Below are 26,744 nucleotides of genomic sequence, written 5' to 3'. Positions count from 1 at the left end.
TGCCTCCCGGGTTCAAGCGATTCTCCTGCCTCAGCCTCCCATGTAGCTGGGATTATTGATATTATTTTTATTTATTTATTTTTTTTGAGACAGAGTCACCCTGTGGCCCAGGCTGGAGTGCAGTGGTGCGATCTCGGCTCACTGCAACCACCACCTTCCAGGTTCAAGTGATTCTCCTGCCTCATCCTCCCGAGTAGCTGGGATTACAGGCACCCGCCACCATACCTGGATAATTTTTGTATTTTTAGTAGAGACGGGGTTTCACCATGTTGGCCAGGCTGGTCTTGAACTCCTAACCTCCGTGATCTGCCCACCCCGGCCTCCCAAAATGCTGAAATTATAGGCGTGTGCCACCATGCCTGGCCTGCATGAGTAACTGAATAACAATGTTAACAGCTGAGGAGTGAGGTTATAGATTTGTTTCTGTATACTATTCTGTCCTTCCTAAATTTATACAGTGAATATTTTTGCTTTTGTAGTCAGTAAGAAAATAATAAATAAGCTTTGAGAAGGTAAACACTGGACATGTGATTTATAGATATGATCTGGATCTAAAAAAAGATGAGGCATCTAATCTGTTTAGAGCAGAAATATATATTTAAGAAGCCATGCATGTAAATATTTGTACTCTTCATGTTAAATTATCATTCATGTTTTTATTCTAGATTATAAAAGAGTATGAAAGAGCCATCATCTTTAGATTGGGTCGCATTTTACAAGGAGGAGCCAAAGGACCTGGTCAGTACTGGGATTCTAGATTGTTTATCTGAAAACTGAAGTTCTTTTTATTTTTTTTAATTTTTATTTAGTTGTTTTTTTAAAGACAGGGTGTCATTCCATCGCCCAGGCTGGAGCGCAGTGGCAAGCTCATGTCTCACTGCAGCCTTGAACTCCTGACCTCAAGCAATCATCCCACCCCAGCCTCCCAAAGCACTAAGATTACAGACGTGCCCAGCCTAAAATTTTTTTATTGATGGATTTCCCTTATGAGGGCCTCTTCTACTCTGTCTTAGATAAGAGTTCATGTAGCATGAGTTGTATAACAATAGCAGTGGTTCTAGCCAATCTTTTGTTACCCTTTCCTTCCTACCCTTCCCCTCCCCTTCCCATTTGAGCTGATAAGATTACCACTTAGGCCAAGAATAGTACAGCTATACAAGTTTGAGCATGAGAATCTCTACCAAAGAAAGACTTTCAGTCATTCATTTGGCAAATCAGTTAAGCTCCTACTGTGTTCCAGGCTCTGGGAATTCAAGGCAGACTAAAACACAGTCCCTACCCTCAAGGATCTTCCTGTCTAGTGGTAGGAACCAACAAGGAAACAGATAGCTACAATCCTATGTGATAAGTATTATGATCAAGTACTCACAGAGAGCTGTGAGTAAAGAGAAAACCAGAGAAGTGTTACTGATCTGAACTAGTAGTAGGCTGAGGCAAGGCTTTCTGGAAGTTACATCTTGACTGAGTCTTGAGGTCTGAAAGGGTGTTAACCAACAGGAGGTGTTTGCAGCGGAAATAGCAACCAACATACACAAAGCAACAAAGAGGAGAGTATTGCAGATTCAAGAAACTGCAAGTAGATCAGTCCAGCAAGAGTGCAGGATGTGAAGAGAGGGGAAGTGGCTGAAGAGGGGAACAAAGGCGGGTTATGCAGGACCATGCGTGGGGGAGGGTTTGTATTTTAGGGGGGATTGCTCTGCTTGCAGCTTAGGAAATAGATTATCGGAGAGAAACTACAAAAAATAGAAAGATGGCCTGGGAAACGATTGCATTGGTCCCAGTGGGGCGGTGGGGGGAAGAGTGATAGCAACAGTGGATTAAGGAAATGAACTCCACAGACCTTAGTGGGGACAGTCAAATGTGGGAAGTAAGCAAGAGGAATCAAAGTTATCATTCCTGGCTTCTGGCTCATTCACAAAGATGAACTGGTGACTTTTCAGTTCACTAGGTTGATTTTCTTAAAACTGAATGGAGAAGTGAACTGATTAGGTTGCTGGTGTCTGTATAATGTGTGTATCTTTGTTGTAGGTTTGTTTTTTATTCTGCCATGCACTGACAGCTTCATCAAAGTGGACATGAGAACTATTTCATTTGATATTCCTCCTCAGGAGGTAAGGTTTTCTTTGAATAACTGAGATATCATATGTGAAAGTGCTTTACAATGAGGGACAGAATAGTTAGAATATAGGCTTTATTTATTTATTTATTTTAAATTTTTGTTTGTTGGTTGGTTTTAATCGCTCTGTTGCCCAGGCTGGAGTGCGGTGCAGCTCTGTTCTGTTGGAACATAGTGCGGTCCAGCTCTGTTCTGTTGTTCAGTCTTGCTCTGTTGCCCAGGCTGGAGTGCAGTAGTGCAATCTCAGCTCACTGCAACCTCCGCCGTCTGGGTTCAAGTGATTCTAGTGCCTCAGCCTCCTGAGTAGCTGAGACTATAGATGTGCGCCACCACGCCTGGCTAATTTTTTTGTATTTTTAGTAGAGATGGGATTTTGCCATGTTGGCCAGGCTGGTCTCAAACTCCTGACCTCAGGTGATCCGTGCTGGGATTACAGGCGTGAGCCACCGCGCCCTGCCAGAGCATAGGCTTTAGACCTTGACTGCCTTCAGCATTTCTAGCTCAGTGACCTTAAGCAAGTTCTTTAACTTTTCTGTGCCTCAGTTTCCTCATCCAGAAAATAGAGATTGTAATAGTAAGAACTACTGTATAGGGTGGTTCTGAGAAGTGAGATATATGTGCCAAGTGCTTAGAGCAATGGCTGATAAATAGTGAGTGCTATATAAGTTCTTACTGTTACTATTACACTTGGCCTTTTGAGTGCATGGGTTTTGCTTACAGGGATTCAGCCAACTACAGACTGAAAATATTAGGAAAAAACTCCACAAAGTTCCAAGAAGCAAAACTTGAATTTGCCATGCATCAAGCATGGCATTGAATCCACATGAATAAAGTGATGTGTAGGTATTGTATTGGATAATAGAAGTAATCTAGAGATGATTTAAAGTGCACAGGAAAATGTACATAGATTATACAGTTGGCTCCATGGATCAAAAATATTTGGGGAAAAAAGCAATAGACAATGATACAATAATACAAATTTTTAAAAATAGTATAGTATAGCAACTATTTACATAGTATTTACATTGTGTTAAGTATTATAAGTACTCTAGAAAGGATTTAATGTACAAAGGAGGATGTGCATAAGTTATATGCAAATATCGTGCCGCTGTATATAAGAGACTTGAACATCCTTGGATTTTGGTATCCTCTGGGGGTCCTAGAATCAGTCTCCCACAGATACCGAGGGATGATTATTACAAAACATAGTGTAATGCTAATGTAAGTATAATAATATCATCATTGTTATTACTATCACCATTTTTACTACCACATTTCTCTTCTATGGGTTTCTGATAGAAAACCCTATTAGTACATTTTTTTTTTCTGAAGGTTTTATTCTAGATAAATTGGTTAGACACCAAAGAATTAGAAACTGCTTGTTGGGCATTTTAGATAAAACATAATATTTTATACTAGTGATTATTTTGTGCCTTTTCAAACTATTTCACAAATACTATCATAGATGAAACTCACGGCAGAATCCCTAGAAAGTATATAGTTGCAGTGAAACAAAGGAATTCCTCCAAATTACAGTGGCAGAGCCAAGACTAAAATTGAGCTCTTTGGATTCCTTGTGTAGTGCTGTTTTTTCCACAGCTCCATGCTAAATGCATGGTACATGAGCTCCCTTATAGCCCCCAAAAAAGTGATGGCCATCCTGGGAACCATGTCTTTAGGAGGCTTGATAACAGTTGCATACAGAAAACCTAAAAACATCATGAAGGGGGAAGGACAGAAGAATGCTGTCAGTGTTTCCTGGCCAAAGGCCAGATACTCAGCATGGTGATGGAGCCTGGCCATGTTGCCTTCTCATGTCACAAATACCAGAAACCAGCTTAGGAACTTCCTTGTTGGTACTGATCCAAGAAGTGGGTGGGGTCAGACTTTATAATCCACCCAAAGTTAGTGATGCCAGAAATCATTTTGCCCACATTTTACTCATAAGAACAAGAATGAGAGTTTCACTGTATTCTCTGTATGTTTTCCCATCGTCTAAGGAAGATTGAGTCTCAGAAGGAGCCCCTTTCAGGGTAGCTGGACATTCTGGCATTTTCCACTATAAACATTACAGACATCTGGCAGAGTTGCTGTTTAAGCTTCTGCTTTCCAGTGGCTCTCTCCTCTTCTGCAAGCTGCTGAATGCAAAGCAGATTAGAACTTGGCAGCAATCCTTTTTCTGATCCCCTGTGAAGTTTCTGTGAAGGGAACTTGCCTATGATAAACAGTAGGCAGAGAAGCTGTAGCTTTAGAAAGAAGCTGTGGCAAAGTCAAAGTGGCAAGAATTTGGGAATGACACACATTTTCCCATCATGTCATGGGAAATAATTATTTTTCATACAAGATGGTAATACACTGTACATTTATTTATAAATCCTCCACTTCTCTTCCATGTTAGAAGTATTTTGAGATTACTAAAAAAGGATCACTGCTTTGATGTCTGGCAGGGCTAAACAGCCATGTAACAACATTGTTGTTATTACCTTCCATTTTCATAGCTGTTTACTCTTTCAAAAGGGCTTCATTCACAAGTATGTTCTTATTTGATCTTCACAGAAATTTGGATAGAATTAGGCAGTATTATTAGCGCAATCTCACAAATGAAGAATCTGTTGGTCAAATGGGTTAAAAGCCTTGCTAGAGACCATCCAGGGACCTAAGGCAGAGCTGGGACTCAGTTCAGGTCTCCTAACTCTCACTCCTGTGTTCCTCATCAGTCACTGTTCTCAGGACCACATTTCAGTTCAGTTCATCTCTCATTTATTGACTACCCACTATGTTTCAAGCACTCTGCCAGTGTTAGAGTTACAAAGAATTGCCCTTAAGAAATTCATAGTCTAAGAGAGAAGTAGAAATGCGGATAAATAATGTCACTACAGTAAGGTGCAGTGGATGTGCAAGGGAAGAGTGCTTAACTCTGCCAAGTAAGTCAAGAAAGTTTCACAGAGAGAAGGACATTTAAATGATCAGTAGAAAGGTGCCAGCCTGATGTTGTGAGTGAGAGAGGCTGGAATTCCCAGGCTGGAGCAATCTTTCTGCCTCAGCCTCCTGAGTGGCTGGAACTACAGGTGTATGCCATCATGCCCAGCTGGCTTGTTTATTATTGTCTAAATTAACTTATTACAGTTAATCAAGTCAATGTTTTATTCAGTAAAGTTACCACCATTATCCAAGATGAAATAATAAGACAGCTCTTATGTACCAGGAACTTTTCTGAGCACTTGAATGTATTTAACACATTAATTCTAGCAAGAATGCAAAGTAGGTACTATTATTAATCTCTACTTTACAAATGAGAAAACTGAGTCCCAGTGAGTTTTAAGTGATTGATGTAACTGTTTTCCTGGAGCCTCTCACTCAGATAACTTCTTAGCTTAAAACAAAAATATGTCATGTTTAGCATTTTTATGTAACATGCTGTAAAATATGTTTTTATGCTGACCTTGCCCTTTAAAAACATTCCCCATGCACTTTTTGTTCCAGTAATACTGTGCAACTTGTAGTTTATCAAACCTTGACTCTCTAGTGCCTCTCTCTTGAATATTCTTCCACTCCACCCAACACCCTCAGAAAAATTGTATTCCTTTCTTCAAGATTCAATTCAGGTATCACCCCTGCCACCCACAGCTGCCCCTAAGAGCTTCCTTTGATTCCCTAACCTCCTTCAAAGTAGGAACCAAGTTTTTTCCTACCTTAATCCCTGGTACGTAGTACAGTGCCTGCTGTTGAGTGATACCTCGATATTATTTGTATGATTGAATGAATTAATGGACCTGAATAATTTATTTTATTAAATCTTAAAAGATATAATTAACTTTCTGATGCCTTACTAAAGAAAATCAGCTAGTGTTATAAGATACTCTGTAGAATAACATTCCTTACAGTTATGTTAAAAAAAAAGTCATTGACAGATGTAAAATTGCTTCCTTCATCTTGTAGATCCTCACAAAGGATTCAGTGACAATTAGCGTGGATGGTGTGGTCTATTACCGTGTTCAGAATGCAACCCTGGCTGTGGCAAATATCACCAATGCTGACTCAGCGACCCGTCTTTTGGCACAAACTACTCTGAGGAATGTTCTGGGCACCAAGAACCTTTCTCAGATCCTCTCTGACAGAGAAGAAATTGCACACAACATGCAGGTGGGGAGTGCATCGATGCTGTTACCCCCCAGAAGCTGAAAAATGAAGCAAAGAGTCAATGGTTGTTTGAGAACCTTTTATTAAGTTGTGGGGGTCTGTGGCCTTTTTTTTTCTTCATAGTAAAATTTTTAAAATTTGGCAGGAGGGGACATTTTTCACATTAGCAGTTCATGAATTAATAACACTACTGCATACATTTTTAAAAAATTTTCTTCAGTGTGTATTTTTTTCCAGAATCAGTAATAACCTTTTTGTTTAGAACAGAGGCTATTCTACAAGATAGTGTAGGTATTCCTAAAGCTTTATTCTGTGTGTGAGTCCCATGAATTATAACTGTTGTGCTTTCCAGTCTTTCTTGAGTAACGGATATTCAGTTAAGCATAGCTTATTCAAAAAAGATAAAGTGCTATAACTCTGGATTCTTATTATTTGTATAGACTTCATCATAGGTAAAATCTATGATCGTATTTGATATCCACAACAACCTATGAAATAGATTGTGTGGTTTCATTCCTGACATTCTAAAGGGAGGAAGTTGAAGCACAGAGGAGTAATATGGCTTACACAGAGTCACATTAGCTCAGGAGTTGGCAAACTGTAGCCTACAGGCTGTAGTTTTTGTAAGTAAAGTTTGACTGGAGTATAGCCATAGCCATTTATTTATATATTATCCATGGCTGCTTTTGACTACAACAGCTGGGTTAAATAGTTGAGACAGAGACTACAAACAAACAATTACTATATGGCCCTTTTAGAAGAAGCTGCTAACCCCTGCATTAGCTTGTTAGCAACAGAATCAGGATCAGTGAGCCAGCCCCTGCATCACCATTCCTTCCACCATGGAGTAACTGTCTCTCCACAACTCTCCCCAGCACCTTATCTCCAAATCCCAATGAATACAGCCTCTGTCAGCATCTGGGCTGGGCTGAGCAGATTTAGCTTGCCTTCTCTCTTCCTAACAGTCTACTCTGGATGATGCCACTGATGCCTGGGGAATAAAGGTGGAGCGTGTGGAAATTAAGGATGTGAAACTACCTGTGCAGCTCCAGAGAGCTATGGCTGCAGAAGCAGAAGCGTCCCGTGAGGCCCGCGCCAAGGTAACATTTTTTTTTAAACTTGTTTTTCTTACTGAGTTTTCTCTTTTATTAATAATTATAAAAAAAGTAAAACATGCTTGCTGTAAAAAATTGAAATAATCTTGAAGTGGTAAAGTTAGTAGAAGTGAAAGCCCTCCCCGTAACTTCAAATCATATTCCCCCAGAGGTCACCACTCTTAACAGTTGAGTGTATTTGGATTTTATTTGACCAGGCTTTTGGATTACTGGCTTGTTTGTTTTACAAAAGTAGGGTTATACTGCACATGTTGTTCTGTGCTCTGCTTTTTTCATTTAATATTAATATCTATGGGCATATCAGTACATATAGAGTTACCTCATTCTTTTATGACTGTGTATACCATACTTTATTCTCCCAATTCAATATTAAGGTCAAATTAACAGTTCCAACTTCGGAGCAAGTGGGTCATCATTCCATCCATACCACCCATCTCTTACTTATTTTTGGCTTCTTTTTTGTTCTTTTTCTTTTCTCAGGCTTTTTCCCTTTTACTGTTTCCTATTCCTCATTCTCTCTTTTCCTCTTGTTTATATTCTCTTACTTTGACATCTGCCTTTTTTCTTCCTTCTTTTCATCATCATCTGCCTATGTCTTAAGCCTGCATGGGTGGCATGTCCCCTCTGGGAGGCACTGAGGAAATATTTGTTAACCTAACCTAGAAAAGAGTATCTTTAAAGATGATAATATGTAAAAGTTCAGGGATATCTCACCAAACCCAAGGGTAGGAAGTAGGGGCAAGTCTCACCAAAATAGGAACCAGAAGGCAGTCCAGGGAACTAGTCATTCCCTTTCCTGTGCCACGTCTCACTGTAGATAGCTTGTGGTGGAGAATGCCTATCTCCCAGGTTTACATGTCTGCCAGGTGAACACTAAAGAACACAGACCAGCCCTAATTCCACATTCACAGAAGAGAGATTCTTTTTGGTCCAACTTTGGTCAAAGTGCAAAGATAGCATAATAATATGGTTCCACAGCCCTATGCCTGTGAATGGGTTGAAGAAGAGGAGCAGTTTTCATAGGAGGAGTTGCTGTGGACTTGACAAATCTCCCAAGACACAAGGAGCAAACCAATTTGTTGTTGTTAGAAAATAGTAGTAGCTGGTGGTAACTGGCTGACCACAGAACCCTGTTCTTTTCTTAGGATGCCCTTTAAGCCACAAACTGGTCAGTATAATTTCTTAGCCAGCATTAAATAGGATAGTAGCTCATTGGGCATGCGACTTCAGAATTGTGTATTAACCAGAATTTTTAGGTTTGCCTAATATGATCATTGTTGCTTTGTGATGATAACCTGATAGTACTGCAGAACCCTCAAGTGCCTTCTTTCAAAACCATTACATTTAGAAGATTAAGTTATGTTTATGATGTTATTAAATGTGCCTGTCATCTACTTATTTTGAAAATTAGGAATTGCTTTTAACTAGAATATGTTATTAGCCAAAAGCCTCATTTCCATACCAGATTGAATAATAGAATATACCATACATATACTATGTAGAATGTCAGAGCCCAAAGGATCCTTAGAGATTATCTTCCATAGGTGGCAAATACCTAGCCCAGATGCTACCACTCCATCCTACTATTCCCATACTAGTAATTAACCACAGCACTGTTTTCCACTGAGCTTAGACTTGGCCTCAGAACCCTTCTATAGCACTCCAGGTAACAACCCTCAACTGCTTAGAGTTAGCTCTAAAAAACAAAACTTGAGGCCAAGCGCAGTGGCTCACCTCTGTAATCCCAGCGCTTTGGGAGGCTGAGGTGGGTGGATCACCTGAGGTGAGGAGTTCAAGACCAGCCTGGCCAACATGGTGAAACCCCATCTTTACTAAAAATACAAAGAATAGCCCGGCGTGGTGGTAGGCGCCTGTAATCCCAGCTACTGGGGAGGCTGAGACAGGAGAATTGCTTGAACCCTGGAGGTGGAGGTTGTGGTGAGCTGAGATTGCGCCACTGTACTTCAGCCCAGGCGACAGAGCAAGACGTCTTCTCAAAAAAATTAAATAAATAGGCCGGGCGCGGTGGCTCACGCTTGTAATCCCAGCACTCTGGGAGGCCGAGGCGGGTGGAACATGAGGTCAGGAGATCGAGACCACGGTGAAACCCCGTCTCTACTAAAAATATAAACAAATTAGCCGGGCGCGGTGGCGGGCGCCTGTAGTCCCAGCTACTCGGAGAGGCTGAGGCAGGAGAATGGCGTGAACCTGGGAGGCGGAGCTTGCAGTGAGCCGAGATCACGCCACCGCACTCCAGCCTGGGCGACAGAGCGAGACTCCGTCTCAAAAAAAATAAAAATAAAAATAAAAAAATAATTAAATAAATAATAAAAACTTAAAAAAAATGAAACTTGTTTGCCATCACACTATTCAAAGGGAAAATTGAAGCCCTGAAAAGTTAAGTGACATCCACAAGGTTGCACAGCTGATTAGTGGCAGTGGAAATAAGAATTCCCCTCTGCTCCTCACTGCCTCCTGTAGGACTGACTTCCCAGGATGAGCCTCTTCCATAGCATTCTTAAGAGTTTGGAAAGAAAATTTCTATCTTCCCTTTATAACAGTAAGAAAAGATAGAAGACACCGCTTAGAATTCTGAATTGCCATGCTCCCACTTGGACGGGGCTGTAGGGTTAGTCTAGAAGCAGTCTCATGAACCTGGGCAGCGACTGTCTTGGAGTTCACACACAGAATCACAATGAGCCTAGCCTTTCTGTAAAATACAGTAACCCTGCAACAACCATAGGCTTATTGTATTGAAATTCTCATGGAAAATAGGGGGGGTCACAGTTTCTTCAACAAATAAATTGCACAGGAAAGGTGAGATAGAGTGGAATAATCTAAAGATTAAGAGACTTTATAGAAAAATTCCTTAGGCTAATTAGCCATCTGGAAAATGCAAATTCACATTATAAGCAGATGTCACACTAGGCAGCTATCAGAATGGCCTGAAAAGAACGGAAAAGAACCAAGTGTGGGTGAGAGAGGAACTAGAACTCTCATATTCTGCTGGTGGCAGTGTAACTTAATACAACCACTTTGGAAAACAGTCTGGCAATGTCTATTCAAACTGAATATTTGTATACCCTATGAGCCAGCAGCTCCAACTCCTAAGTATGAATCTAACAGAAATGCACTCATATGTTTACCAAAAGGCACGTATAGAATGTTCACAGCAGCACATTGACCCAAACTGTAGAATACCCAAATGTCCATTCCTAGCTGAATGAATGAAGTCTGGTTTATTCACACATAGGCATACTACATAGCAAAGAGAATGAATGTAAGTGCTCACACACATAATTTGAGTGAAAGAAGCCAGTCACAGAAGAGGACAGATTCTCCCCTGTGTTTCTCTGTATGTTAGGTTTGGTTTTTAAAGTGTTTAGACCAGCTCTTAGTGGCCTGAAATGTAGTATCTTTTATGTTTGCATCAGCTTTTATTTCCTTTTCATAACTCTTAGAAAAACACCTGGCACATGCTTTTGGGCTCATGTTTCTGGGTGTAGAAGTCTATTAATCGAGAGGGTGGAGTGCAGAAATACAGACCACCTTTCTCTGCCTTTTCCTCAGCCCAGACCACCTGGTCTACAGAAGGGATAGGTAGCACCAATTTCACATACGTGAAAATGCCAGACTTTAAAATGATGTTCTATAAATATAAAATGTTGATTGCTATGAGATTACTGCACATTCGACAAAAACCGTGCACACCCACAAATAGCTTGCTTTGCTCTCTAAGGTCCTATCAATGGAGTGTACTTGGCCTATATTTAGACAAAGCCGTGGTGTCGTTTACATCTTTGGCAGCTCGCTCAGTGTGGCTTTTCTATGAACAAAATGTGTGTCCAGCCCAGTGGGTCTGGCTTCTCAACCAAGCGATTGTGTATTGATTAGTGGTGGGAAATGAGATATCTTTTCAGTTGGTCCATGTCCAAAGAAAAAAGTGCCTAATTGGACATCTGAGAGGATATGGAAAAAATGAGAGCCTGCTGCTCTCATAGCAGGGGATTTCTGAGGTATTCTCTGTAGTGTCTACCTGGGAATACAGTTCTGTGGTTTTCTTTGAGCAGAGCTGGCAGTTGTCCCTTCTCACAGACCTAGGCAGGACATGATGGGTGGCTTTGATAAATTTAAGGTTTTTATCCTGTAAACTAGATCCTTTCTCTCAGTGAGTACCATATTCTGTATCCTATCTCCATTAATGGCACTAACCTATGCAACCAAAGCCTGGAAACCTGGGTCTCAGCCTGTGTCCGCCTTTCCTCCTCCTACCTAGTCTCCAAATTCCATTGATTTGCCCTCCTTCGGGGAGGGAGAATAGCTCCCCAAACCATTTCATTCTCTGTTCCCACCACCTGTGAGTTGCACCAGCCACTCTAAAGCAGTTCCACTAGCAGCTTTCACTGCCTTCTCTTGTAACCTCAGACATTCGTCGGAGAGTTTTTTCAAACTAGATCTGATGGAGGTTACTTACCTGCTTAAAATCATTCCGCAGCTTCCCATTGCCTACAGAATGAAGACCAAACACCCTGGCCCTCACTGCCCTTCAGAACGCGGCCCCATTCATCCCCCACCTTTCCCCTCTTCCTGCCATAGTATTCAGCCATTGACAGTTTTCTGGAATATACCATTTTTATACCTCAGTACCATTTCATGTGTTCTGCCCAAAATATTCTTCCTCATCTTTTTCTAAACAGCAAACATTTTATCATTTAATATTCAACTTCTATAACCTCACCATGTCACCCTCTGGAAAAGTTGCTTTCTTCTGTGTGCTAGCACTGTGCCTTGTACATATGTCTGTCAGCATTTATCACACTAGAATGAAATGATCTACTTCCATGTCTGCCTTCCCTACCTGACCAGGAGCTGAAGAAGGCTAGGGATTCCACTCTATCCCTAGCTTCTCCTACACAGGGCTTATTAACACCTAGAAGGCCCCCAAATTTTGCTGTGTAAGTGAATGAAATTTCACTGGGCATAAGACCATCACCTCCAATTCTGATATTCATGGTGTATTATGGACCACTAATTTTTCAAGATTCAAGTGAGGATAATAACCTGGAGAAATTGTACTTTTAATCTTGATAATTATGGTATCTTAATACCTTTCCTTCTTCTAGGATTATGAATTAAAGTAACTACCTTGAATCTTTTGTGCATTAAAGCATAGTTGGACCCAAAAATCAGGTCTTGTCACTTGCTGTTCCTCTATAATAGCCCCCTTTATTCATTTAACACTTTATATACTTTCTCTGTCTTCCTCGCAAGTGGTCCTCTGAAGTACATGTTAGTCTGCTTTAAGAATGGGAAACTGAGGTTCAGGATGTTCAGTAACCTCTCTGAGGACGTTCGGCTGGTAAATGTTAGATTTGGGATTTGAACTCAAGTCCATTTGACTCCAGAGCTCCTGTTCTGTCCACTACTCGAGTGATCTTCAGACTTTTTTGTCTGTGAAACCCCTTACAGAATTTAGAAAAACTATAAAGCCCGTCAAACATTTTAAATTGGCATGTAAAAATTTTCATCTTGAATTTATGTACTTGCCAAGAATATAATTCCTGGCATGTTGTAAATATTGACATTTTAAAATAAAACTGTTAACATCATTCTTTTAAATGCACCCAATGAGAAATAATAATGATTTAGTTATCCATTAAAAATATGTAAGTAAACTCTTGTCAGGAGCTTTATATTGTTTTTTCTTCTTCTTAAACCTAAGTTTTTTATTGCACCTTCACTTCCCCCAGATTCTTTTCCTAACATATATTTTGTCATGAATTATTTTATTAACATACTGCAACATATTTAGTCCATAAGTTAGAATTAATTTTTAAAAATTTCCTGTAACTAAAAACAAGGTTCTACAAACATTTCAGAATCTCTCCTAAATAAGAAGTCAATTTTTTTTTTTTTTTGGAGACAGAGTCTCATTCTGTCCCAAGTTGGAGTGCAGTGGCATGATCTCGGCTCACTGCAACCTCCCAGGTTCAAGCAATTCTCCTGTCTCAGCCTCCCGAGTAGCTGGGTTTACAGGTGCTTGCCACAACGCCCAGCTAATTTTTGTACTTTTGGTAGAGAGGGGGTTTTGCCATGTTGATCAGGCTGGTCTCGAACTCCTGAACTCAAGTGATCTGCCCGCCTTGGCCTCCCAAAGTTTTGGGATTACAGGTGTGAGCCACTGCACCCAGCACCGGAAGTCAATTTTTACGAGAAATGCTTGTCTTCATAAGACGAATGAGAATTAAATCGTACATGTATAGATGGCTGTTGTTTAATTCTAGAGTGAGACAGGATTCAGCATCAATTTTATTTTTATTTTTCATTTTTATAGCTATAAGGACTTTGAAACCTTATTTACATAAATAAATAGATGGAAATGGAAGTTTTGTTTAAAGTAGTATCATACAGTTCTTAGCACTCCCTTTGAATTTATGTGCTAAAAAAATCATATCACAGTCTTTCATCAAAAAATATTTATAATGACCTGTCAGCTTTCAGTTTAGTAAGGTACTCATCAGAGAATTGGAAATCCTCCTGACTTGCAAAAGGATTTGCCTGCAGTCATTAAAATTACTCACTTTCTCAATCCTGCACAGTATTTTGAATTATCCCTTTGTTTGTTACCCTGGAAAATGGGAGAAAGGCTATAGTAAAAGAGAATGTGTTGATCCAGGCACTAGTCAGGCAAGTCAGTTTTAGAAAAAGAAGCATATGGAAACTGAGTATGTAGAAATTGATTTCCTTGAAACTATTCTGGCATACACCCTGGAAAGTTTTGTGGACCACCTGAGGTATACATACCCCAGGTTGAAGAGTGCTGCGTGTCCCCATGTGGTTTTCTCCAGTTCAACCCCTCCTTTCACCGTCCATAGGTTATTGCAGCCGAAGGAGAAATGAATGCATCCAGGGCTCTGAAAGAAGCCTCCATGGTCATTACTGAATCTCCTGCAGCCCTTCAGCTCCGGTACCTGCAGACACTGACCACCATTGCTGCTGAGAAAAATTCAACAATTGTCTTCCCTCTGCCCATAGATATGCTGCAAGGAATCATAGGGGCAAAACATAGCCATCTAGGCTAGTGTAGAGATGAGCGCTACCCTCCCAAGCATGAGGTGGGGGACCAAATTAGCCTTTAACTCATAAAGAGAGGGTAGGGCTTTTCCTTTTCCATATGTCAATTGTGGTGTTCCCAGAATGTATAGCAGTTACAAGAATAGGTGAAAGAATTGTTAGCTTGTAAATACCAAGAGATTGGTGATTTATATAAGGTAATCTGTTAGTCTTAAAATAGTTAAAAGTTTGTATTTTTAGATTATTATGCAGTAGGTTAGATCCCTCTTGTTTTGACTTCCACTGACTCATTCTGAACCCCCTAAGCACCCAGGCCAGAGGCAAGAACCTGGGCTGTAACTGCCACCTGACACCACTGACTGGATAAATGCTTTGCAGAAAGTGATGACCTTACACCACAACCAGCTTCTCTAGGTCACATGTGCCTTACCTCCAGAGAGTCTTTTTTTTTTTTTTTTTTTTTGAGATGGAGTTTCACTCTCGTTGCCCAGGCTGGAGTGCAGTGGCATGATCTCGGCTCACTGCAACCTCCACCTCTCGGGTTCAAGAGATTCTCCTGCCTCAGCCTCCCCCTAGCTGGGATTACAGGCTCATGACACCATGCCCAGCTAATTTTTGTATTTTTTTTTTTTTTTTTTTAGTAGAGATGGGGTTTCACCATGTTGGCCAGGCTAGTCACAAACTCCTAACCTCGGGTGATCCACCCACCTCTGCCTCCCAAAGTGCTGGGATTACAGGCATGAGCTACCACACCTGGCTTGGAGAGTCTTCATTAAGGAAATTTCCCTAATGTTCATTTATTTTCTAAATCCAGACCATGTTTCAGAATAATCCTTACTTGAGGTAGCCATTTTCTTGCCCATACTTGTCAGAACTAGAGGAAATAGCCAAAACTAATGAAAAAGATTACTCTAACCCTTCAAAGGCTTTTAAATTCACTACTATAGTGGTCATTTTAAAAATACATCCATGTTTTAACTTATTTGAGCCTTCTAAATGATTCCTCTGTGTTCTGTCTTTCAAACCAGCTAAATATTTGTCACAAAAGTGCTTTTTTCTCACTGTTGCCTATTTTCTATGTCAGGTTTTAAACAGTTTTAATTTTGTAATAAAATTTTCTCTACATTCTATATGCAATTGTTATATATCCATTTGAATAGCTTAAGGACTAATAGTCCTAATAGCTTAAGGACTAAAATACTTTTTTAAGAGATAACTTCAGGAAACCATTATATTTTACTATCTGCATGCTGTTAACTGTGGTACACTGTGAAATATGTTGATTATAAACCCATTCATTACATAGTATAAGGAATTCACAATATATTGACTATATAATGTCTAATGATCTTGGGCAGATACTGTCAAACTTACAATATCTATATAGATGTAGATCTTTTTCAATTTACCTAGTCATTCTTCTGTCATGTATATTGATGCTGAAAGAGGAACTGGTCAGCTCCTCTGGACAACAAATTCTTAGTCTATAATATTAGGAGACATCTTCTGTTTGGCAAATGTCTATGAATCGGAGCAACCTGGCATTCTGCTTACTGGCCAGAAAGCTGGCGGGTGACATTTGTAACTTTTCCTCTTTGAGACTCTGAGTTCACCTAGAGAGGTCTAAGCATAACAGCTTTCTTTCCCAGCATGAGCCTTTATAACTCTCCTTAGCTCAACCACTCTGTCCATCCAGCCAATGGATGTCCCTTCTCCTGTACCCCAATTTCAAGCTTATTTTAGGAAGCCTTGAACTACCATGTATCCTGGCTCCTAGCTGAGTTTATTAGAGGTATGGAGCAGTGCAACTTAAACTCAAGTTGCACTTACATTTTGAATTTTAAAATGATGGTTTTATCTGTTGTGCGAAGTGGCTCACCCTTAAGGACCAGGAGGCTCCATATCCTGACTGAAAATCTTTTCTGAGACTTAGAGTAATAGTGCTTTTTGTTCCTTGAGTTCTCCTGTCTCCAGATACCAAATGACCTTGACTTTTCTGCCTTGTGAATTCATAGTCCAATAGGTTGAAATTAAATCACTTGGGAGGGATGTGTAGAAGGAGCTCTAGGAACACAGTGCCAGTGCAGAAGTTTTTCCAGGTGGCCTCCCTTTCCAACAATGTACATAATAAAGTATATGCACTTTCACTAATATTTTTGGGGTGAGAGTCTGTTTCGGCCTGTGTTGAATGTATGTGGATTTCCGTTTTCGGAAGTAGTACATTAGATCCTCCGGTTCTGGGCTGGCTGGTTGACTTCTTCGTGTGCTTTGTGGGCCAGGGGAAGGGGACAGGCTGCTGTGGGCCATCTGCTGTCTCCCAGGTCCAGGCACCCTCTGGTGCACTGGCCCACACATTTTCCCTGGGGAGTTTAGAGATCCACACACACCCTCCACCACCACTAAGCTTTAACTGACTTCATTTTCTTTTGTCTTCCTCCAAACGGGACAGGAACCCACTTCTTGCTGTCACCCAGTTAATCACATAGACATAGCCTTTACTTAAAAAGAAAGAAATAGTGATAAAAAACCAATGTGTTTTACCTGCAACATCTGACAGAACTGTCTTGAATTAGTGGCTGCCATTTGGGAGCACCAGTCACTCAGCTCTGCACAGAAATACGTGTATGTACCTTGTATCATTTTATCTCAAAATGGTTTGATAGACACTTTATTATCACCATTTTGTAGATGAGGACACTGAGGCTCAAAGGTTAAAACAGCCAAAGTCACATGGTTGGAAAGGAACAGAGCTGGGATTCAAACCCAGATCTGTCTAATGCCAAAGATTTGTGAGGTTTATCAGTGTATCTTCGTGTGACACTGCCTGCCTCTAGTGCCCCCATCCACACACCACCACCACCACTTTGTAGATAGATCACAACTTTTCCCAAGACTATCAAAGTTCATTTGTCTTTACATTCACACCTAACCAGGCCCTAAACTTAAACTTTTGTTTTGGGCCATCCGATTCAGCCAAAGTTCATTATAAAAAGAGGAGAGTCAATTGGGCATTTTTTGTTTGATTGTTTGTTTGTTTGTTTGTTTGTTTTGAGAGGAAGTCTCGCTCTTGTCACCCAGGCTGGAGTGCAATGGTGTGATCTTGGCTCACTGCAACCTCTGCCTCCTGGGTTCAAGCGATTCTCCTGCCTCAGTCTCCCGAGTAGCTGGGATTACAGGCGCATGCCACCACGCCCGGCTAATTTTTGTATTTTTAGTAGAGACAGGGTTTCACCATGTTGGCCAGGCTGGTCTCGAACTCCTGACCTCAGGTGATCTGCCCACCTCGGCCTCCCAAAGTGCTGGGATTACATGTGTGAGCCACTGTGCCTGGCCCGATTGGGCATTTGTAACCACAAATATCATAACACACTGTCCTGAGCAGGAGGAAACCAGTGTTCCATAGACTTTCAGCTTATGTAGCCTTTTAAAATATATCATTTCTTGTGATACTCACAAACCTGGTCTCACAGTTACTTGGCTAGTAAATAGTGAATCAAGTGCCCTTTCCTCTTACTTTCAGCAGCAAACCCCTTTTTTCAAAGGTAACTGCATCGGTAAAAGGTTTACAGTGTCTTTTGCCAGGATAAATTCTTGAGTTCACATTTATAACATTTACTGAATATAAAGTTACTCAATGAGAACAATGAGGCTGTTTTGAAAAACAATATTAGAGTTATGAAAGAGTTCCAATCTTATATTCATAGCCTACATTCGATTTCTCCATTTTGCTTGTCTGTTTTTATTACCACTTTAAACATGGAATTTGAATCTAATGTTTATAAAATCACAGAAGCCCCTCATAGAATTCTACATATTTCTGTTTGAAAATCACTGCTCTGGAATGCTTTCCTTGCTATAGCATCCACCTTATAATGTGACCTTGGATAAGTCATATGCTCTCTCAGCCTCATTTTCCTCACCTGTAAAACAAGGAGATTATAGTCCAGCTGTTTGGGTCTCAGACCTTTTGAGAATGTGTTGGAAGCTACAGAGCTTCGTCCGAAAACTGCACATAGTGTGCACAACACAAATTTGGATCCTTTGGGGGTACACTGGCCCCACTCCCAAACCTATCCAAAGACTTAAGAAATCCTGGGCTAGATCATGTCTAAGATCCAACTACAAAGCTAGGCAGTTACCTGAAGAGTTTTTACTTTTTAGGAACCAAGAAGGCGGCAAAAGGAACCAGGGTTGAATGCCAGCACTGTGCAAGACACTTTACACATCTTTTTTCATGTCCATTCATAATCTCATCTGGCTGTGTTGACCACGCCACAGGAAAATCCCCGGGGATATTAGTGATGATCTCTTCCTGTGATGTTGTTAACATCAGGTCTACAGCAGACCCAGGCTCAGATCAAGGTAGGATTTGCCTAAACCAGTCATACTTGTTAATAGGATACAGCCCCTTTCAATCTACCCTTTCAATCTACCCTGTAGCCAGAAGAGTTTAGTGAGAAAGGAAATTGAAGCCGCTGTTAAAACTGTGGTTTTACAATAAACTCTAGAAACATAGTAATAATGTAGGCTGCAAATCTTCCCTAAAAGATTCCGGGGGGGAAATGACTGGAAATTGAGCACTCTGAAAATTACTGGATGCCACAGAACTCTAAGGAGCCATTAACTTTTAATTTTCCGCATCTGGCCCCCAGAAGTCTCCAGCAAAATGGCGGTCTACCCAGCATCCATTTATCTCCTCCCTCCTTCCTAGGAGCCATGACTTTGTTCAGATACCTCCCCTGAGAGCTCTGACCTCAGGAGAAGAATTCACCCTAATCTGCTAGGATGAACCTAACTGGGCTATGAATAATTCCATCCTTCTAGCCCATGATTCCATCAGGAATGATTATGTGACCCAATATGGGCTCTTGAGACCTGAGGAAAGGTTTTCCGTGGACTTGGGAGCAGTTCCTCCTCCCTTATCTGAAAACTTTTCTAGAAACAGTCCTCTTTTCCTCTGGGCATTGCTGTTCATGGGTGTGGAGCAACCAGAACACCTACAGATATTTTACTACCAGACTAGCGAGGGCCAAGAGAATGAGCAGGAAACTCAGGCCCACTAGGTTTAGTCAACCACAAAGGGCCCCTCAACTCTGAACTGATTATGTATGACAGCACATAAGTGTGCTTACGGTTTAATTTGGTTTGAGTTAGCTCTCCACTGCTTACAGCCAAAAACATCCTTTCTGATCCACAGTACATTGGGTCTTTGCCTCCATGGATGAATACTAGGTTCTGCTGTGGCCTAGGTGCTTTCATTATTTTTAACCATTTTTGAGCACTTACGATAGGCCAGACATTGTGCTAAGCATTACCTCCCTTAATCCTCATGAGAATTCTAAATGGGGGGACACTGTTCTTATTCCCATTTTTCAGCTAAGGAAATGGCAAAGAACTTAAAATCACACTGCCAATGAGTGGTAGAGCTAGATTGGAACTCAGGTCTGACTCCAAAAGCCAGCTATTAGCCACTATCTTATACCACTTCCAGCTAGGTATTAATACAACATTACCATTTTGCAGGTGGGTAACTTGAGGCTCCTGAAGTTTCTTTTAAGTATTATGTCTATAATGCCTTGCACAAAGTAAGTACAAAATAAACATCTGTTCAACTGAATTGCCCAAGATTGGACACGGGATCCAAGCCTAGCGTTGTCCCTCTGGCATCTGTCTCATTATTTCACAATGATTTTTCCATTGTAGGAGATGATGACGTCTGCGACTGTTAGAAAGATAAAATGTGTGGTTGAAGTGATAGTGCTCCTGATTGGCTTTTCTGCCTTTGAGAGAAAAATAAGAAGTCAGCATCTCAGTGGCCCCAGGCTGTTTTCTTTCTCAGAGCATTGCACAACTCTTTGGAGGCCACGGCCATACCCTTGAATGCCAGTATAAACTGAAATGAAGAATTAATGGGCAGGTCTACCTGAAATTTTACCTCCCACAAATTTCTAGGAAATAAGCCAGCTCTGTCTAGACAGGCCTCTACCTGCCTCTCGTGAAAGCCCTAGAAGCTTTGGGTGGTAAATGCCACTTCTGTACCAGGACTTTGTCAAGTTGATTGCTTTGACCATGAAAGCAAACCTTTGGGGGTAGGCAAGGCAGGCATTATGGGATCAAGTCCAAACCCTTGGTATGGCATTCAAAGCCCCAGCCTGCTTCTCAGCTCAGAGGCCTGCCACTCCAGGCTGCTGTCTGTCCCTGAGCACGCTGTTCCCCTCACAGCCCCCTGCCTGTACTTGCTGCACCCTCTGCCTGAAAGTGACTTGATCTTCCCTCCATGTTTCATCCAGAAAATTTCTTCTCCACTACCCTCAACACTTCTGCGATGAATCAATCTCTGGAGGAACGGCCCTTGGGGAATCCATGCTTTTAAAAAGTGTCCTGGGCAATTTGGGTGATCAGCCAGCTTTGGAGACAACAGTGTAAACACACACACACACACACACACACACACACTCACAGCCTGCCCATCATTTAAGCCCTTATGCTGGTTTCTGTTCTTTTACAGTCATATGCTTGGGACCTTTCTCATCATAACTCAATGGGGATGGAATGATGGTGGGAGGTGACACAGAACAAGGGGGGGGGAAAACAAGGCGAGAAGAGACCAAAAGAACAGAGGGAGAGGACTGGGGAATGTCCTCCAGCAGGTTCCTTGGACTGGTTTAGAATCTCCCAGGAGAAAAGATTATGAAACAACATAGAAGTATCCAAGAGGGACTGTGTGACATGCTGAGCATGAGTAGAGAGTCAGGACCCAGGGGACCAAGAAGGCAGAGAAGAGTCCCTTTCCCATACCCTGAAGACCATAAACTTTGAGAGCATCTGGGGGCAGCTCTTGTGATGGCAGCTGCTGCAGTGATTTCTCCACATAGCTTTGGGGCAGCAGAATGAATCTGTGGGAACCAGAGGTAGCAAGGAAGGTCCAAGCAGCTGCTACAGGATGTGGCAGCTATGAGGATGCACCCTGCCTGCTTTCTACTGCAGGGCATATAATTGATAAGGGCTCTGGCTGCTGGCTTTGAACTTCATCCCACATGTGTCCCAAGGCCAGGCCTCCCAAAGACTGAGTGCAGGGGGCAGATAAGGCACGCCTGCTTACGAGGGACACACGATTCCTTTGCTGGCTGACATTGACTCTGGCTCAAGAACACTTTGAATCGAACGGGCTGCTCATGTTCATAGTAGCCTTAAGCACAATAGCCAAAAGGCACAAATAACAAAGAGTCCATTGATGGCTGAATAAACCAGATGTGGTATAGACATGCAGTAGAATATTACTCAGCCACAAAAAGGAGTGAAAAGTTGATATATGCTACAACACGGGTAAGTCTTGAAAACATTCTGCTAAGTGAAATAAACCACACACACAGGACAAATGTATGATTCCACTTATATGAGGTCCCTGGAATAGTCAAATTCTGAGACTGAAAGTAAAATACAGGTTACCAGGGGCTGGCGAATAGGGAAGAATGGGGAATTAGTATTTAATGGGCAGAGCATTTATATTGGGGATTATCAAAAAGGTTTGGGTACAGAGAGTGCTGAGGGCTACACAACACTGTATATGCAATGTTACTGAAATACACACTTACAGATGGTTAAAATAAACTCTGTTATGTACAGTTTGCCACAATAAAAAACAACAAAAATGGGACTATACCATTAAATTTAAAAAGAACACTGAATTTGGCTTTGGGACTGCCGACAAGCTTTGCCAAATCTTCCTGGATTAAATAAATGACCACTAAGACACTTCCGCACAACCTTCTCTCCCTTTTTTCTCCACCTAGGGTCAGACTTGCGTCTAGGGTCTGATGGCTCTCCCAGTCTTCCTTGGTTCCCCACCTATTTCCTTCCTTTTGAGACAGAATCTCGCTCTGTCACCCAGGCTGAAGTGCAATGGCGCAATCTCAGCTGACTGCAACATCTGCCTCCTGGGTTCAAGAGATTCTCCTGTCTCAGCCTCCCGAGTAGGTGGGATTACAGGCGTGTGCCACCACTCCTGGCTAATTTTTTATTTTTAGTAGAGACAGGCTTTCACCATGTTGGCCAGGCTGGTCTCGAACTCCTGATCTCAGGTGATCTGCCTGCCTCGGTCTCCCAAAGTGCTAGGATTACATGTGTGAGCCACCGTGCCCGGCCCCTCCCTATTTCCTTTCGCATAGGTATCCCCCAAGACAATCTATACACCTCTCAACTCACTGTGGCATCGCCTCAGGGCACCAGGATTCACACACAGGGTGGATGTAGCTTTTCTACTAGTTTACAGGCAAATGCTAGGCACCTCTCTGGGCATTCTCAGAATTACCAGGGACACAGGCAGAGAAGACGCTGGCTCTCACTGTCAGATGGGCACAAGGAAACGAGCCACACTAGAGTACACACTTCAAAATGTTTTCATTGAATTTGATTTCCCAAACACAGACATTTTAGACAATTTTGCAAGGACTTTGAATTTTTGCTGGGCTATTTTTGGATACTGTAAAAAAAAAAAAAAAAAAGAAACAAAACACACACACACACTCATAGCAGAGTTGCTCTGCTGGCTGTAAGGCCTCTTTGAGGGAAGGACAGTTCCAAAAGGCACTGACTGGTGACATGGGTGGGTCCTGCCCCTCCTCAGGCAGCCAGCTCAGCCATGGCCCTGTCCAAGGGGTCCACAGACCAGTAATCATCATCCCAGCCAAGGAACCAGCCCACGAAGGAGGGAGGCTCAAAGCCTTGCTTCACCATGGTGATGGGTGTCCGCCGATCCCGATTGGCTGGGTCTGTCTCGATGTACCGCTTAGCTGCAGACACACGTGCAAGAAAAGGAAACCCCAGGAATTCTTAGTGCCTCCCACACCAGGGAGAGGGTGGCTCAGGACAGGAGTTGACAAAGAAGAGGGTCTATGGTCCTACTGTCCCTACTGCCCACCCCCTGCCCTGGGCACCATCCTCCTTTAAAGGCATGATACCCACGTGGGTTCTCCACCACCCTGCTCAGGAACACAGGAAGGGACGGGGCTATGGCTTAACCTCCTGCTTCATAAAGCTTATTTCCCTTGCAGTCCCCTACTGGAAGATATGGGAACCAACTTTTGGGTTCCCAGCTCATAAATCAGATCTATTCAGCTGCCAGGAATCTGCTTTGCAACATCTTTTTCTTTTTCTTTTTTTCATTTTGAGACACCATCTCGTTCTGTCACCCAGGCTACAGTATAGTGGTGCGATCATGGCTCACAGCAGCCGTGAACTCCTGGGCTCAAGCAATCCTCTGACCTCAACCTCCTGAGTAGCTGGGACCAGGGCTGTACATCAACACGCCTGGCTAATTTTTTTGTATTTTTTCTAGAGATGGGGTTTCACTATGTTGCCCGGGCTGCTCTCAAACTCCTGGGCTCAAGTGATCCTCCTGCCTTGGCCTCCCAAAATGCTGGGATTACATGCATGGCCTGCTTTGCCACATCTAAACCTTGACAAGTTCAGCTCCTGAGTATTCTGGAAACTTGAAGTGACTTCTCATCTGTTCCTTCCTTCTCCAAGAACAGATCAGTTCCTTCAGAAACCCAGGGTTCTGTTCTTCACTACCCCAGGCAGGATTTATGAGGGACTGGCCACAGAGGAGGAAGTCCCCACCCTATCTTGTCCATCAGTCCCCTGGAAATGATGCTCATTCCCAGACCTGTACAGGAGCCACTCCCACCACCCCACAAGCAACGGACCCCCCCCCCCCCAGACCCAGCGACTTAGGTCCTCACCAGAAGTCAAGGCTTCTGTCTTTTCTTCTTCTTGAGAATCCTTTCCAACCCAGACAAAGACCTGGAGGTGAGATGAGACATGAAAGGTACATGAGGAGTGCTGATCAAATTCACTGCTGGAGGAAGACTGGGGAGGGGCCAGGTGTCAGACCAGACAAAGCCCTCCCCTTACTAACAGAGCCCATGAACTAAGACTGGAGGGATTTGGAACAGAGGTTGAAAACTGGCAACCTACAAACGTTTTGTTTGCTCACCCACCACCTTGTGTTGGCCAAAAATGTCTTTTTAAACTGTTGATGACATAAAAATCTAGATTTTCAACTTCTCTTAAAAAATTGGAGGATCTAGCAGCCTGGGCCTTCAAACCTCACTTGAGTCAAGCTGTGCAGGAGCCGCCCCTTTGAGATGGGCAGTTCTAGTTTGCCTCAGACTCCACTGCTCCCTCACGTCTCCCCATCCCAGCCTGCTTCACTAGCTAACATTGCCAACCAGGTGCCATCAGGCATTGAGTTTGAGATTCTTCTCGAAAGGTCCGTGAGTTATCTCTTGAACAGCATTCACTCGTTCAACAAATGAGTGGCCAAACATATTCTCACTCATTTATTCACCCAACAAATATGAACCGAGAGTCTACTATGTGCCAGTCTGTGTGCATCTTTGTCAAAATGGGCCTAAGGCTTGGAATAAAAATAACTCACCCACCACTATCACCATTCTGAGTCTTGTTACAAGTTCTATTACACATTATTTAGCTGATTTTTATGTATCATCTATTTTTATGCATATCTAAAATATTACTTCAAAGAGCACCTATCATTGATAAAATGGCATTAGACAATAAAATGTCAGACTTGGTTTCTCTCACTTTTTTTTAAGATGGAGTCCCACTGTCACCCAGGCTGGAGTGCAGTGTTGTGATCTCAGCTCACTGCAACCTCCACCTCCTGGGTTCAAGTGATTCTTCTGCCTCGACCTCCCGAGTAGCTGGGATTATAGGCACTCGCCACCAAGCCTGGCTAATTTTTGTATTTTTAGCGGAGACGGGGTTTCACCATGTTGGCCAGGCTGGTCTTGAACCCCTGACCTCAAGTGATCTGCCCACCTCAGCCTCTCAAAGTGCTGGGTTTACAAGCGTGAGCCAACGTGTCTGGCCCTCTCTTATTTATTTATAAATGTGTTCCCAACTAAAGTGGAAGCCCCTCGAAGGCAGGCATTCTATCTATTTTGCTCATGATAGGATTCTCAGCACTCAGCATTTTGCCTGGAAGACAGTGGTGCTGAATAAATGTTGGCTGACTGAATCCCTAACAGATGAACAAACAGATTAAGTAGCCAATGGATCAATCAATGACAACTGCTGAATGGCTCAAGCTGCAACCATTTTTGGTCCTGATCTTCCAACTGGGGATTCCATGCCTCCCTGTGGGTAGTGTAGAGTCTTATGCCTTCGTGGCCAGCCGCTCCATAACTCTGAGGACTCTGGGAGAAGCCACCTTGATAGGAAAGGTGACTGACCTGACACCCCCATGAGAACGTAAGCCCTGGGAGGGCAGGAAAATGCCTACTTTATTCATTGCTCTATCCCTAGCATCTCAAACATAAAGCATTGGCACAAAGCAGTGCCCAATTAATATTGGTTGGGTGAGTGAATGGCATCTTCCCCTGCCAAGTCCTACATAATGGCCTTCTCTAGGAGATGAAGCAGAGGCAGAGCCCAGAGCCCTCAAACCAGAAGCAGGAGCCCTCTAGAGCCTCTAGGTGACACTGGACAGTTTATGCCTGCAAACAAGATGCTGCTAAGTTCAACATCCTCCACCAACAGATGTAAAGGAAGAGTTCACGCTCCTGCAAGGTCTGGGAGAGAATGATGAAGGTCATGTGATTTGCCTTTATAGGGCGTTTTGCAGCTTCAAGGTGAGTGTATCTGCAAGAGAGGTACTGCCACTCCCAGTTTACAGATGAGGAAATGGAACCTCAGAAAGAAGAAGTGACTTCCAGTAGCCTTAGAGACTTTTCTGGCAACATCTGGCACTGCCTCTTTTAGGTCCTTCTAGCAACTGATCATAGAACTGGAAGTCTAGTTTCTCTCACTCCCTCTGGCACAGACAGTCTTCACCTGTCCTTCACCCACCTGGTCCCAGGTGTCCAGAAGCATGACGTCATCCGTGGCCAGGTCTTCCTGCATGAGCTCACCAGGAACCTCTTCGATCTGGGAAGGAATGAAAGAGCATCAGCGAGATGTCTTCCCTCCCCTGGGTGGGCTTCCTCTATCTGCCCCCTGAGGGAGTGGCACAGCTGGCTGCAGCTGGCAGGGGGCCCCTCCCTCTGTGCCATGCCATCAGAACTGTTTCTCCTGCCCCTGCTGCAGGCCAGTCCTGTGGAACTTGCCTTCCAAGGGGAAAGCAGAGGTGTGACCTCCGTAGGGGCTCACCACAAAACGTCCAATCTTGTTGGAGCAGGCAAAGAGGCGAGGAGGATGGGCATCCATCTTCTTGTCCTTCAGCCGTGGGGATGTGCGGTAGGCAGCCTTCCCGCCCAGGGCCTCCCAGAAGCCAT

The 26,744-nt window shown here is 42.7% G+C and overlaps 2 protein-coding genes across 11 annotated transcripts in view; one reads left to right on the top strand and one right to left on the bottom strand.

Moving 5' to 3' along the window:
* Positions 1–16,596, top strand: part of STOM (stomatin) — a 31,965-nt gene extending 15,369 nt beyond the window's left edge. Inside the window, exons 3-7 of the mRNA XM_032165027.2 lie at positions 666–738; positions 2,029–2,111; positions 6,056–6,259; positions 7,222–7,356; positions 14,247–16,596. Of these exons, the coding sequence (XP_032020918.1) occupies positions 666–738; positions 2,029–2,111; positions 6,056–6,259; positions 7,222–7,356; positions 14,247–14,453 (702 nt within the window). The 3' untranslated portion in view covers positions 14,454–16,596. The remainder of the gene's footprint in view (positions 1–665; positions 739–2,028; positions 2,112–6,055; positions 6,260–7,221; positions 7,357–14,246) is intronic.
* Positions 16,597–21,898: 5,302 nt separating this feature from the next.
* Positions 21,899–26,744, bottom strand: part of GSN (gelsolin) — a 63,570-nt gene continuing 58,724 nt past the window's right edge. For all 10 annotated transcript variants that reach the window (XM_032165015.2, XM_032165016.2, XM_058445850.1 and 7 more), the window contains 4 exons: positions 26,620–26,744; positions 26,320–26,397; positions 24,189–24,249; positions 21,899–23,237 (listed from right to left, as the gene is read on the bottom strand). In XM_032165015.2, coding sequence (XP_032020906.1) covers positions 23,068–23,237; positions 24,189–24,249; positions 26,320–26,397; positions 26,620–26,744 — 434 coding nt within the window. In that variant the 3' untranslated portion in view covers positions 21,899–23,067. The remainder of the gene's footprint in view (positions 23,238–24,188; positions 24,250–26,319; positions 26,398–26,619) is intronic.

This window comes from Hylobates moloch, unplaced genomic scaffold (genome assembly GCF_009828535.3).
Source record: "Hylobates moloch isolate HMO894 unplaced genomic scaffold, HMol_V3 SCAFFOLD_10, whole genome shotgun sequence".
NCBI classification, from domain to species: Eukaryota; Metazoa; Chordata; class Mammalia; order Primates; family Hylobatidae; genus Hylobates; species Hylobates moloch.
Note: the sequence above shows the minus strand (reverse complement) of the source record. Positions and strands in the feature narration are given on the sequence as shown.